A 12,424-nucleotide genomic window follows, 5' to 3' on the forward strand; every position below is an offset into this window, starting at 1 on the left:
ATCAAGTTTTGAAGTTTGTTGTCAATACAACAAAATAGCATACAGATCAAATCGCATATATATCAACATGTGTGTAACTCCATCTATTGAAAAAAATCCCCATTATTAACGGGTACACCTGGTAGGTCAGAGGAAGACTGGTTTCCCACCTGGTAGGTCAGAGGAAGACTGGTTTCCCAGCTAGTTCTGGACTTTCTGCTGCTGAGAAATCCACAAAGACAAGCCCCCCCCCCCCACTTACAGGGTGGGGAAGGGCCAGGGCTCAGCATCCATGGGGCTGCCCAGCTTTGAGCAGAGCGCTGGCTCTGACAGCACCTGCTGGGGGCACGTGAGGAGCCACAGGAGGGGCGAAAACAGTGTCGCTTGCCCACCTTCTGAGTCGCGGGCCATGAACACAGTTCACCCAGATCACAGGTCCACAGACTGAAGATGGACAAGCAGCGTTCTGTGTGGGCTGCAGGGACAGAGGGGAGATGTTCCAGGCAGACAGCTGCCCCAGACAAGAATGGCCTTTGCTGTTGTTGCGCTAACAATGTAATCACAATAGTCATAACTACTATTGATGGGGAACTTTTATTGGTGTCTTATCTGAACCAAGCGCTTTACTTGTAGACACCTGTAAAGGCCTCCGAGGGTCTGGGCCCGGAGCCTCTGGGCAGACAGGGGCCTGAGGAAGGTTCCTCTAGCAGCGGCCACGTGGCTCTGGCTAATGGGGCTCCTCTCCGCCCATCCCAGGAGCCCTGAGGATGGCTCACCTGCTGGGCAGCCAGGCCTGCATGGACAGCCTGCGCAAGGACCTCACCGACCTGCAGGGCACCATCGTAGACGTCTTTTCCCGAGCTGGACCCGTGCGCTTCCCCTCCTGGAAGTTTCCGGACCATGTGGCCTGTGACCTGGACATGGTGGCCCTGCTAGAGCACTATGACCACGTGCCGGGGGACCCGGAGTTCACACAGCTGTCTCACGCCGTGCTCTTGGAGCTGGTCATTGACAGGTGAGGGCCCTGACCAACCTGGTGTTCTTGGGGTGCTGATACCCGCCCCTTAAGCCAGTAGCAGCCATGGGATCCCCCTGGTAGCAACGTTGGTAGCAACAATCACCTCTGAGTACCGTTGGGGGCCAGGTCAGCTCAGGGCCCTCACGGTGGTCCCACCTGTGCCGTGGGCTGTGCTGTCCTCTCCCGCCCGCCCTCGGGGAGTTGCTGGCTGCCCTGCTGGGCTCTGTGCTCCCGGCTCTGACCACGGCCTCTCTGGCTGCTTCCAGCTGCCTCCTCGGGGTTTCTGTGCGTCGGGGACACCACAGCTGCCGTTCAGGGTTTCTATCCAGCATCTGTGGGCTGTGCTGTTCCCACTTGTGGGCTGTGTCATGGGGCCACACATGGGTGTGTTCTTCCAGACCCTGGCCCTGCTGGGAAGAGGCCAGCGGCTTCCTCCACACACACACACCCCCGCCACTTCGATGCTATTACAGTGGGGCCTTGATTTACGAGTTTAATTCGTTCAGAGACCGAGCTCGTTAAGGAGCTCGTTAACTCAAATTACTCTGTCAACTCAAAGCAAAAAATCGGCTGAGAGACAGCTGGTATCTCAAAAAACTCATTAGTCGGGACACTCGTAAGTCAAGGCCCCACTGTACTAACATTAACGTGGTCCTTAGCTTTCCCTTCCTGTCCCCCCTGCTCCGAAACCTTGCACTCTAATGAAGTCATGGGGGCCCGTCAAGCAGGGACCCCAGCAGCTGGGGCATGGCCGGCCTGGGACCAAGAAGCCAGGGTACCACCCAGAGGCCTGGGGGAGCCCTTGGTGTCCGAGCACCATCTGGAGCCCGTGAGGGGCTGAATGTGTAAGCACAGAGCACCCCTTCCTTCCGCTGCGGCTGTGTACACGCTGTGCCCTCTTTCAGGACTGCTCTGCCCACTCCTCGCTGGTCTGCTCAGCTCCCCTCGTCCATCCAGCTCCCGTGTACGCGTCCCCCGCTGTGACGCTGCTGCGGACAGACATGTCTTCCCACCCCGTTCCTCCTCCCTCTGCCCACCTCCTGCTGAGTTAGCCAGAGCCTCCCTGGCTCCCTGGCAGAGCATGTTCTGAGACGCGCCAGGCCCTGATGCCTGGGCCAGTTCCCCAGAGCCAGAGGCTGCCGACTGTATGGCAAGAGGGCGCACTGGCATTGGGCGCTGCCCCCGCTGACCCTGCTGTCCCTGCCCACAGGCTCCTGCTGCTGCTTCAGAGCTGTGCCAGCTACTTGGAGACACTCAGTTCGGAGCAGACAGTGCCCCCTGCCAGGGCTGTGGGGCCCTGCATGTCCGTGGGGCTCACGGTACGGCGCTTCTGGAACAGCCTGCTGAAGCTGGGCATGCTCTACCAGCAAATGCTCCCCCAGGTGGGTCAGCTACCCCCCATTCCCCAACCGTGGTCACCCTCACACCAGCCCACCTGCCCCAGCTTCCTGGCCTGGCACACCGCACATGCCCCGTGCCCACTCCTGGCTCCACCCTGCTGAGGGAGGGTGTCAACTCCAGAGCCGCCCAGTCAAGACCTTGTGTTACAGCACAGGCCTCGGGGACACGTCTGGGCTACTGGGCTCTGCTCTTGACCCTGCGGGACTTTGGAAAAACGCTGCCTCCGCTGAACCTCAGTGTGTTCACCTGTACAATGGGAGCAACGACGGTCCCCACCTCTCAGGGCATTGTTGGGTGACAGTGTTCGTATGAGCACCGTTTGTGAAGGGTTAGCCCGTCATCCTCACAACCACCCAGTGGGAAGGACCACTGTCGCCCCGATGGGAGAGGAACGAAACTGAGGGGCCGCGGTGGCACAAGAGCAGTCACGTCCACTAGGAGAGAGCCCAGCACCCGGCCCTGTGCCTGTCACTGTCACTCTCCCAGTGTCATGAGCCGGGGGTGGGGGAGCAGCAAGGAGGAGGCCTGGGCTTAGTGACTCGCGGCAGCTGGAAGACAGAAGAAGGTTCTTTCATTCACATTGGTGTTCAGCAACATCTGAGGGTTTGAGCCTCAGGCGACGCTGTCACAGAAATCCCCAGGGAAGCGGTCCCCTGTCCCCCCCACCCCTTACCTGCTTTCCCTTTCTTTTCCTGAACACAGAAAAGGGCAGCCCAAGGGGAGACCCCCATCTGCAAGCCCACAGCCAAGGGCGAGCCCACCAGGAGCCCCGAGTTTGTGACCGCCAAGTTCATCAAGCCTCCCTCCCCAATTCCAGGCCTGCCCCAGACCTGCAAAGAACCCGGCAGCCTCTCCGTGCGCGTCTCCCTGCACTCTCCCGCCAGGACCACGGAGAGCACCCGGAGCGTCCCCTCGCAGACGGTGGAGACCGCCCTGGTGCCCTGCGACGCGTGCGCCAGCGTGCAGGGCAGCCTGCGGGAGGTGGGCAGGGCGCTCATCGGCCTGTGTCAGAGCCAGAACCTGCCCTCGTCCTTAGGCCACTTTCAGCAGCTGGTGCAGGACACCATGGGGCTCAAGCCACTGCCGGCTGCCACTGTGGGCCACTGGGCGGCAGAACAGAGCAGAGACCTGGCCCGCCTCAGCAAGCATGTGGGCACCCTCACGCAGCTGGTGGGGCCCCTCCGGGCCCAGCTGGAGGAGGCCGAGGAGCAGAAGGGCGGGCTTCGGGAGCAGGTGGGCCAGCTGGAGCAGGCGCTGCAGCAGGAGCAGAGGCAGCGGCGGTGGCAGGCGAACGAGGCCCAGCAGCAGCTGGCCCAGTGGGAGAAGGACAAGCAGCAACTGCTCGCAGGTCTGTGCCCCAGAGGCTGGGCCCTCGTGCCACTTCCTCCGGGGAGCCCTCCCTGCGGCTCTGCTGCGGCCTTAGCGTGGGCTCTTCCCGTAGCAGACCCTGCAACGGGGCTGCTGGACAAGTAGTTGGGGTGGAAGGAACCCTGGCTGGGGAGTGAGCCCTAAGCAGGGCAGGAAGGCAGCCAAAAACAGTCATAAGGCCAGTTCCACCCAGGCAGCTGGAGCATAAGCCGACTGGGACACTGGAGCCAGGGCAGAGCACGTATCCCAGAGCTGTCCCCTCCGAGGGGCGAGGGAGCGGGGCATTCACCCACCGCTCCTGCTGGTCCCCGAAGGTGACTCCTGGGGAGTTTGCCCCCCTGGCACCTCTAGCCAGCAGGGTGGCCTCTGGCTTTGGCAAAAGCCATTAGGCAAAGAGACGCAGCCGCTGGAAGTCGGCCAGAGCCCGCTAACGGGAGGCCGGAGGGAGGTGGGCAAGTCCCTGGTCTCTCTGAGCCCCACGTTGCCTCCGTGGAGGACACAGGCCCAGGGAGGTAGAGACGGGGCAGCCAGCCAGCGGGAAGCAGGGCGGACGGGGACCAGGCTTCCTGACCTCCCGGAGCTCACCCTCCAGCCCAGGAGGCGCCTCCACAGGGCGATGGCTGCCACCACTCTCTAGGGGGCACTGGGCATGCCGGCCACCAGCCAGCATCTGAGGGGACCTCTGAGGGGACTCTCTCTTGGCTGCACAGAAACAAGTGAGCTCAAGAGGAAGGTGGCCGCCCTGGAGGGGGAGCTGAAGCAGCAGCAGGAGTCCACACAGGCCGTGGGTGAGGAGCCCTGACGTGTGCCCCGTGCCCCGTGCCCCGTGCTCGGTGGTGCAGCACGAGCGCCCTCCATCTCTGTCCCCTGGGCTCCTGGGGCCAAGATGAAGGGAACAGCAGAGGCAGGCGGGCCTGAGCGACCACACTGCTGGGTAGTGACCCGGACTGGGGTGCCACTTCTGTTTTCAGAACCCACCTCAGGTGGGGTTCAAGCACCATGTTGTGGCCAATGACACAGACCCAGGGACGTGCTGTGACACATTCACCCCCGGTCCTATCCTGGGTCCGAGGCAGGGCCAGGACTCGCACCCAGGACTCGCCTGCCCTGTCCTTTCCTGCGCCCGCTCCATCCTGCAGAGGCCAAGGCCCAGCAGCTGCAGGAGGAGGCCGCGCGCAGGCTGGAGGCCGAGAGGCAGGTGCAGCAGCTGGAGGAGCAGGTGCAGCTGCTGGCCGGGAGGCTGGACGGGGCCAGCCAGCAGATTCGCTGGGCCAGCACAGAGCTGGACAAGGAGAAGGCCCGCGTCGACAGCATGGTCCGCCACCAGGAGGTGAGGCCGGGGGCTTCGCCAGCGCCCTGGGTGCCTGCGATGTAGGCTTCAGGGAGAGGGCTCCACTGGTGGAGGTGGGGGTTTAGCTGTGTAAGGTACCTGCTCCCCGACACATAGCCAGGTTTAGGGTTGACTCACCTCTATGGAGGGTCTGAGCCGAGCACTGGGGGAAAGGTGACCCAGGGCAGATACGGCCAAATGAGCCAAGTGGTTGTGCCACCACAGCTCTCTTGACAGGTGGCTAAGGGGCAGGAAACGTGCTGCAGGGATCCAGGGACGGATAGTCACATCTGTGGTAACCCAGGATGGCTTCTGGGAGGAGGTGGCCTTTGCCCTGTACTCCAATTGCTGGTGGTTATTTCATCTGCAACAGGAAGGATAGGGAGGACAGAGGATGAACCGGAGCACAGGATACAGCTGTGCCCTGAGCAATGGGGTCTTGCAGGAGTCCCCACTGGGGTGCTTTTCTCGGTGCCCTGCAAGAACAGTCACGGTCGCCACGCATCAGGTGGCTTCTGTGAGCCAGGCGCTGGGCCCAGCCTCTGCAGCCCCCTCGTCCTTCCTCCTCCCCACGACAGGGGGTGGCAGGTGCTCATCACCCCCCTTTTCTGGGGGAAGAAACTGAGACTCGGTGAGAAGAAGGAAATTGACCAAGGCCACACAGTTAGCAGAGCTCGACCCAGGACTCAGAAGGGACCGGGGCTGGTTCTTTTTGCTTTGCACTCAGTGGGTGTCAGGAAATGTGGGTTCCAAGTGACATGGGCTGAAGATCTAAGAAAAAGAAGAAAACATTTCCTAAAATTCCTGGGGGGAGGCCGATAGTCAGCCAACTGCTTTCTGGGGGGGGGCAGGGTCTGCAAACGGGGGGTCTGGCTCTGACCGGGCTGGGATGTGTGTCACCTCTTGCCCTCTTCCCTCTGCCCCTTGCCTTCCACACGTGTGCACAGGCCTGCCTCCCCCCCCCCCCCCCCCCCCCACCCCCCCTGATCGCCCCTACCCCCTCGCCTGCCTGCCTGATCGCCCCTAACCTCTCTGCGTGCCTTCCTGATCATCCCTAACCTCTCTGCCTGGCTGCCTGATCACCCCTAACCACCTCTGCCTGCCTGCCTAATTAGACATTGTAGCCTCCTTAGTCCCATGTGGCTCAGCCGAGCCCCACGGGCCTCATGGCCTCCCTGCCTGCCCATCCCCGGCTCAGTCCCTGCAGGCCAAGCAGCGAGCCCTGCTGCAGCAGCTGGACAGCCTGGACCAGGAGCGTGAGGAGCTGCGGGGCAGCCTGGACGAGGCCGAGGCCCAGCGGGCCCACATGGAGGAGCAGCTGCAGAGCGTGCAGAGCGAGAGGGAGCAGGGCCAGTGCCAGCTCCAGGCCCAGCAGGTGGGTGCCGGCGGCGGGAGGGGGAGGAGCCCCCAGGTAGCTGGGTGCCTGCAGGCCTGTCCCCTGTCTAGGGAGCAGAAGGGGTGGGTGTCCCCAAGGGAGCCAGGAAGTGTTCCTCGGGCCAGGTCTGAGCCTCCCTCTGTCCCAGGAGCTGCTGCAGAGCCTGAACGGGGAGAAGCAAAGCCTGGAGCAGGCGGCGACAGATCTGCAGCTGACCATCTCGGGGCTGGAACGGGAGCTCGAGGCGCTGCGGGAGCGGGAGCGGCTGCTGGTGGCCTTCCCGGACCTGCACAGGCCTGTCGAGACCCAGATCCAAAGTAAGGGCCCAGGGATGGTGCACGGGGCACGCTGGGACCCAGGGCGGTGGGACACGGGGGTCTGCAACTCCCCAGCTTGTATAGACGGGGACAGGGAAGCCCAGAGGTGAGGTAACTGCCCAGGGTCACACAGGTCTGGCTGCCTGTGTGGACTGCTCATCCCCACATGCCAAATGCCAGCCTTGCTCGACTTCCCTGGGCCCCTGTCCGAGCATCTCCCAAACCACACCATGCGGCCGGCTCCAGGGCACAGCCCCAACTGTCCAGGGTCCCGGACCCCATGGCCCAAGAGTGCTAGGGACCCGTTTCAGCAGAGGACCTGGGTCCTGGTCCGGCCCCTCCAGCCCTCCCTCTAAGCTCCAGGGGTGAATCCATTCACAGAGCCGCCAGGAATATCCATGCAGTCTAACTGGCCACGATAAGTCATCACCCTGAGCGCTGACCTATCGCTACACGCCAGACCCTCTGTTGCCCTCTCCACTGCCCTGGCAGGCAGGGAGCTGCCACTTTACAAATCCAGGACCAAAGAGGGCAGGGGCTTGCCCCGGAAATTTCAGCCCCAAGGAAGCATGACTCCCCGAGTGATGGGGAAGCGCATCCTTGCAAATCCCTGGCTCTTGCCCAAGAGCGGCCGCGTGGCCTTGGGCAATTCGTTGTCTCTCTGGCCTTCCAGAAACGGGCTTGTCTATTTGCTAGGTCTGCAGCCAGCTCTCAGCTTCTATAATGTAGCCTCCTAGCAGGTGGGGGTGGGGAGGGAGGCCAGGCCTCGGGAGAGGAAGGATGATGGGAGGCCCGTGCACAACCCTGCCCGGCTCCCCTGTGCCTGCGGGCCACCGCCCAGGCCCTGTCCTGGCGGGGGAAGTCCTAGGTAACCTGTCCCACAGGCTCCGGCAACGTCATGGACGACATGGAGAGGCAGGTGCAGGCCAACGACATCCGCATCCGGGTCCTGCAGGAGGAGAACGGGCGGCTCCAGGCCATGCTGTCCAAGATTCAGGAGGTGGCCCAGCAGGGGGGCCTCAAGGTGGGCAGCCTGGGCCCTCACCCGAGAGCCCACCCTGGGAACCTCTTGAGAGCCCCCTGACGCAGGCGGCTCTAGGCTACTGCTGGAACATCCTGTGTGTGTGAAGATGGGAGGCTGTCACAGGGCCTCTAGCTCCAAGTCCTTCCCGCTGGCCCTTCATACTCTTATTCCAAGTGCAGCCAGGAGCCCAATCAGAAAGCAAACCTTCCCACCCTTCCTGCCGCCGAGCCGGCCCTGGAGGCTTCCCAAGCCCTGCCCCTCAGAGGAACCGCCATGGGCACAGGCCGGGCCCTCCCTCGCCCTCTCAGGCTGTGCCACCCTCTGAGCAGGGGAGGGGGCCTGGGTCTTTCCGAGCTTGGCTCTCTCTGCAGCTGATCCCGCAGGACCGGCTCTGGGCCCGTTCCAGCCAGGGAATCCAGGGAGCAGCACCCCCCGTCCAGGCCCAGAGGGTGTCCTCAGGGTGAGTGAGGCTTTGCCAGAGGGGGGGCTGATGGGCGGGGCCGGGCCCTCTTGCTCACAGGGGCTCGTGCCATCTGGTCCTCCGCAGGCTGCTGGGCAGGTGGCACTCACCTGGCAACAGGGCAGCCAGTGCGGACAGGATCCTGCCGGGCCCGCGCCGGGCATCGCCGTCTCCGCAGTCCTGCGGCCGATCCAGCAAGTCCCCCCTGGAGGATGTGACCTACTCGACCACCTGTGCCCAGAACCCCATCCAGGTCTTGGCCAGGCTGAGGAGGAGAATGTCACCAAGCCGGGGTCCAGCCAGCCCTGCACACCAGTTCCAGGAGCCGCCCATGTAGCCTGCAGTGGGTGGGGCTAAAGGACGGGTAGCTGGCAACCCACCCAACGTAATAAAGCCACACCATCTACCCACAGTGACCTGGGGCTCACAGCACTGTCTGAGCCGGGGCAGAGCCTTCCTTCCCCGTCCTGGGCAGGGACCACCGAGGCCCCCGCCATGGAGATCAGCCAGCAGAGGCCGGGCACACCGTGAGACCTCAGTGAATGGGAGCCCCTGACGGGCAGTGGGAGAAGCGGGCTCACCGAGGGCAGAAAGAAGCTCCCGGCACCCGGGCCAGGTGACAGGCAGTCGTTTGACCCCCATAGCAAGGCCAAAGGGGGCGCAGTGACACCCCAGCAAAGGGCAGGGTCGTGGAGGGGGTGTGCAGGATGGAGAGCAGCTGGAGGAGGGTCCACTGGGGGTACGTGAGCTAAGAAAGGAGTCTGAGGCTGGGGTCCCTGCTCTGGACTCGGCAGGGGGCAGTGACGCCTCCCCTAGCCCCAGGTCTGAACTTGGGGCCTCCCGGCCTGGCTCGGAGGACATTAAGGACCCCTTTCTTTGAGGAGTCCCTTCAGGAAATGTGAGACACAAAGGGTTTCTCTGGAGCCAGGAGACTGGATCCCCAGGAGGCCACTGAAAGCCGGGCAGGGCCCCACCCAGCCAGAGATCGGGGCACCTAGCCTGCCCTGGCTCTCCCGGGCCTAACCCTCATGGCCCGGCACTGGTGCCAGCAGCCAGGCCAGGCCCATTGCAGTCCAGTTTCCTCGGGGCCTCCAGCCTGCCCTGAGCCACGACGGTGAGGGACAGGCCCTGAGACCTGAGGGCTTCGGGTGGGCGCCCCCAGCTCCCTGACATTTTCCCTGGTGAGGAGGCCCACAGGTGGAGCACCCCGTTTACAGAGAAGCGTCCAGAGGGGCCACGTGTGTAGCTGAGCTGGCACGGCCAGGGTCTGTCCAGCTGCTGCTGTGGAGCCCGGGGTCCCTGAGGGAGGCTGGGGGCTCCCTGAGGCCAGAGGCCCAGGCCCAGGTGCAGGGGAAGGACATCACAGCTCAGCCCCTCTGCATCCTCAGCTCCCAGCTCTGTGGTTCACAAGGCCCGGCCGGGGTGGCGGGGTTCTCTGCTCAGGGTCTTCGAAGCTGAGATCAGAGTGTCTGCCAGGCTGCGCTCCGTCCGACGGCTCCGGGGAAGCATGCAGGCTCCTCCGGTCCTGGCAGAATGCTGCCCCTGCAGCTGTGCGGCCGACAGCTGTCCGCGGAGCTGCACAGCTCAGAGGCAGCGGCCCTCCTTGCCACGTGGCCACTCCATCTCCAAGTCGGCAGCAAAGAATTCCTCCCATGGTTGGGTGAAGCCCACTTGGATGTGCTCCCTCTCGGGGACACTTCATCACGGAGTCAAAGCCATTCGAGCCCTAGTTCCCGGATTGTGCAGGCGTGTTCATGGGGCTGTCTTACAACCCTCCTCCCTTAGGCAGCGGAGCCCAAGGTTTGCTTTTTTAATCTTAAAACATCCACGCACATTTTCTTTCTTACGTTAAAATATATCCTTGTTTATTTTAATAGTAAACCACCTCCCCTACCCCAAGTCTTCTAAAAAACGGACTCCCTGGAAGATGCACCACATTTATCCGGGGCTTCAAGTGTCCTGGGCAGTGACCGTCGCCCCACCGAGCAGCACAGAACTGGACGGTTTCTGCGGTCTCTGGTCTCCCCAGGCAGGAGGGGCCCCGCTGGACGGCCGGGAGCCCTTGGCTCCCAGTGCCCAAGGCCCGCGGGCAGGAGGCCCCTGGGTTTCACATCCAGCCTTGACCAAGATGTGTCCTGAAAGATGGTCTGGCCAGGGTGCCCCCGAGGCCAGACAGCTGCTCCCCGACCCACCCCCCAATAAATAAGCACAAAAGTGGCCCCTGCAGCCTTGGCCCCGGGGTGTCCTGACGGGCAGGCAGAGCTCCCACCGCCCTCACATCTCCCCAGGCCCGGGGGCTGCCTGCAGAGAAGGCAGACACCCCAGGACTGTACACAAAGGCCCCAAAGGGGCCTCTCCCTCACTCGCCAGCAGGTCTGGGCCCGGCACCCTCGGCCGGGGGCAGTGGACGTGGTGGGGTGCCTTGCTCAGCAGGGAAGGCCCCATCTTCCCTCCCACCCTCAGGGTTTCCTGTCCTGCCCAGGCCGAGGGCCAGAGTGCAGGTTGGGGGGGGGGGGGCATCTCCCCGTGCAGAGCGCCAGCTGGGGCAGCTAATCCTCTGAGTAGCGGTTCCCTGCAGGGAGGCGGGGAGAGAACAGGGAGGGCAGCGTCAGGTGGGGACCAGGTGGAGCCAGCCCAGGGCCCCACCCGTGATGCTCACCCAGGACGTTGAACTTGCACAGCGGGCAGGTCTGCTGGAGCATCAGCCAGGGGTCCACGCAGTCCCGGTGAAACTCATGCTTACAGGGCAGCACCCGGAGCCACTGAGGGGAGGGGAGGAAGGGCTCAGGCCACAGCTGCGGGCCTCCAGGGGGTGCCGGCCCCTGTCCTCACCCAGGCTGGGGAACTGAAACCCCAGGGCCCTGCCACCCCCATCCTGCTTTCCGTGGTGCTGGTGGGGGTGGTCCCCAGGTCTCGGGTGGAGTGGGGGAGTCACAGGTCAGCGGATGGCGGGCCTCTGCCTGGGCCTCACCTGCTTGTTGCAGAAATAGTCCAAGCACACGGCGCAGGTCTCCGCGCCCGGCTCCGGGGGGCCCTGCGCCGCCCTGCCCAGCCTGCAGCGCCGCGTCTTGAGGGACGCCAGCCTGCGCACCACGCGGCGCTTGAGCAGGTCCACCTGGGGGGAAGGACGCGCACCGTTGGGCAGGGCCGCGGGCTGGGGGCCCGGGACTCCCTGGGCTGGCTCCCACCTGGCCTCCGGGCTCCTGCTGGCTGTGCCGGGACGCCTGCCGCTGGGCCTGCACCACGAGGCCTGTGCACAGGAGCATGGCCACCAGCAGGATGGCGTTCCACAGCTGCTGCAGGGGCTTCTGGGGAGGGAGCAGGGTGTCAGGGACACGGGGGGCGGGGGGCGCCCTCTTCCCCCAGTAAATCCACCCCAAGGACCAGGCAGGTGCGGTCCCTCAGCTCGGCTCCTGGCTCCCTCTCCTGAGGCCTCCGTCCCAGGGTCTCCCCGGCTGTCTGCTCCGTCCCACACACGAGGGACCCTCACTGTCCCCAGCCCAGGCCCCTCCTGAGCAGCTAACCCGTGCAAGTGTCTGCCTGGCCAGGACTCCCCACCCCACCCCCAACCTGTACTGCTGCTCTGCTTTCTGGCGCCATCACCACCCACCTCTGTCCGGGCTGAGCGTTCACACCCCTCGACAGGGCGCCAGTCCCGGGGGCTGTGGCCTCCCTCTCCTTGGGTTCCATGTCCCCCCTCTCCAGCCCACCCCTCTACTGCTCCAGCCTCCCCCACCGTTTCCCGCCACAGCCGCAGACCTGGTCACCCCACTCCCCTCCTGGACACCCTCCCCCAGGCCCGTCCCTGCGTCCAGGAGAAACCCAAACCCCTAGGCCTGCCTCTGGGCCCTCAACTCCGCAGCCCCTCCCCCTGCTGTGTTCCTCGCTCCCCTCCTCCTCTTGTGCCTTCCACACACTGCTGCCCTCTGGGGAGCCCCATCCTCCTTGCCCCGTCCCTGGGCCACTGTCTCTGGATGCCCCTTGCTCTGGAAGCTCTGCCTGACCAGGGCTGGGCCGGTGCTCCCTCGCCTCGCCTGCCCAGCTCCCCGCACACCTACTCTGCACGTGTGCTTCCTGGCTGCTGCGGATGGAGGAAGGAAACCCTGTGTGACCCGCCTCACTGAGTGTCTCAGCGGCTCCTGGAAGGAGGGA

The 12,424-nt window shown here is 64.2% G+C and overlaps 2 protein-coding genes across 7 annotated transcripts in view; one reads left to right on the forward strand and one right to left on the reverse strand.

The window, feature by feature from the left end:
- Positions 1 to 8,685, forward strand: part of CCDC157 (coiled-coil domain containing 157) — a 13,423-nt gene extending 4,738 nt beyond the window's left edge. For 3 of the 5 annotated variants that reach the window (XM_014542528.1, XM_014542529.1, XM_014542527.1), the window contains 10 exons: positions 736 to 994; positions 2,208 to 2,379; positions 3,101 to 3,746; positions 4,477 to 4,554; positions 4,906 to 5,096; positions 6,295 to 6,471; positions 6,620 to 6,788; positions 7,673 to 7,812; positions 8,184 to 8,272; positions 8,360 to 8,685. In XM_014542528.1, the coding sequence (XP_014398014.1) occupies positions 747 to 994; positions 2,208 to 2,379; positions 3,101 to 3,746; positions 4,477 to 4,554; positions 4,906 to 5,096; positions 6,295 to 6,471; positions 6,620 to 6,788; positions 7,673 to 7,812; positions 8,184 to 8,272; positions 8,360 to 8,609 (2,160 nt within the window). In that variant the 5' untranslated portion in view covers positions 736 to 746 and the 3' untranslated portion in view covers positions 8,610 to 8,685. Of the gene's footprint in view, positions 1 to 82; positions 126 to 156; positions 995 to 2,207; positions 2,380 to 3,100; positions 3,747 to 4,476; positions 4,555 to 4,905; positions 5,097 to 6,294; positions 6,472 to 6,619; positions 6,789 to 7,672; positions 7,813 to 8,183; positions 8,273 to 8,359 lie in introns of those variants that run through there. The other 2 variants (XM_014542530.1, XM_014542531.1) reach the window with 2 other exon arrangements.
- Positions 8,686 to 10,111: 1,426 nt separating this feature from the next.
- RNF215 (ring finger protein 215) overlaps positions 10,112 to 12,424 on the reverse strand; it is a 5,910-nt gene continuing 3,597 nt past the window's right edge. Inside the window, exons 5-8 of one of the 2 annotated variants that reach the window (XM_005869755.2) lie at positions 11,461 to 11,580; positions 11,244 to 11,387; positions 10,932 to 11,034; positions 10,112 to 10,844 (exon numbers count right to left, since the gene is read on the reverse strand). In XM_005869755.2, the coding sequence (XP_005869817.1) occupies positions 10,822 to 10,844; positions 10,932 to 11,034; positions 11,244 to 11,387; positions 11,461 to 11,580 (390 nt within the window). In that variant the 3' untranslated portion in view covers positions 10,112 to 10,821. Of the gene's footprint in view, positions 11,035 to 11,243; positions 11,388 to 11,460; positions 11,581 to 12,424 lie in introns of both variants that reach the window. The other variant, XM_005869756.2, reaches the window with a different exon arrangement.

Source organism: Myotis brandtii, unplaced genomic scaffold (assembly GCF_000412655.1).
Source record: "Myotis brandtii unplaced genomic scaffold, ASM41265v1 scaffold303, whole genome shotgun sequence".
In the NCBI taxonomy this organism is placed as follows: domain Eukaryota; kingdom Metazoa; phylum Chordata; class Mammalia; order Chiroptera; family Vespertilionidae; genus Myotis; species Myotis brandtii.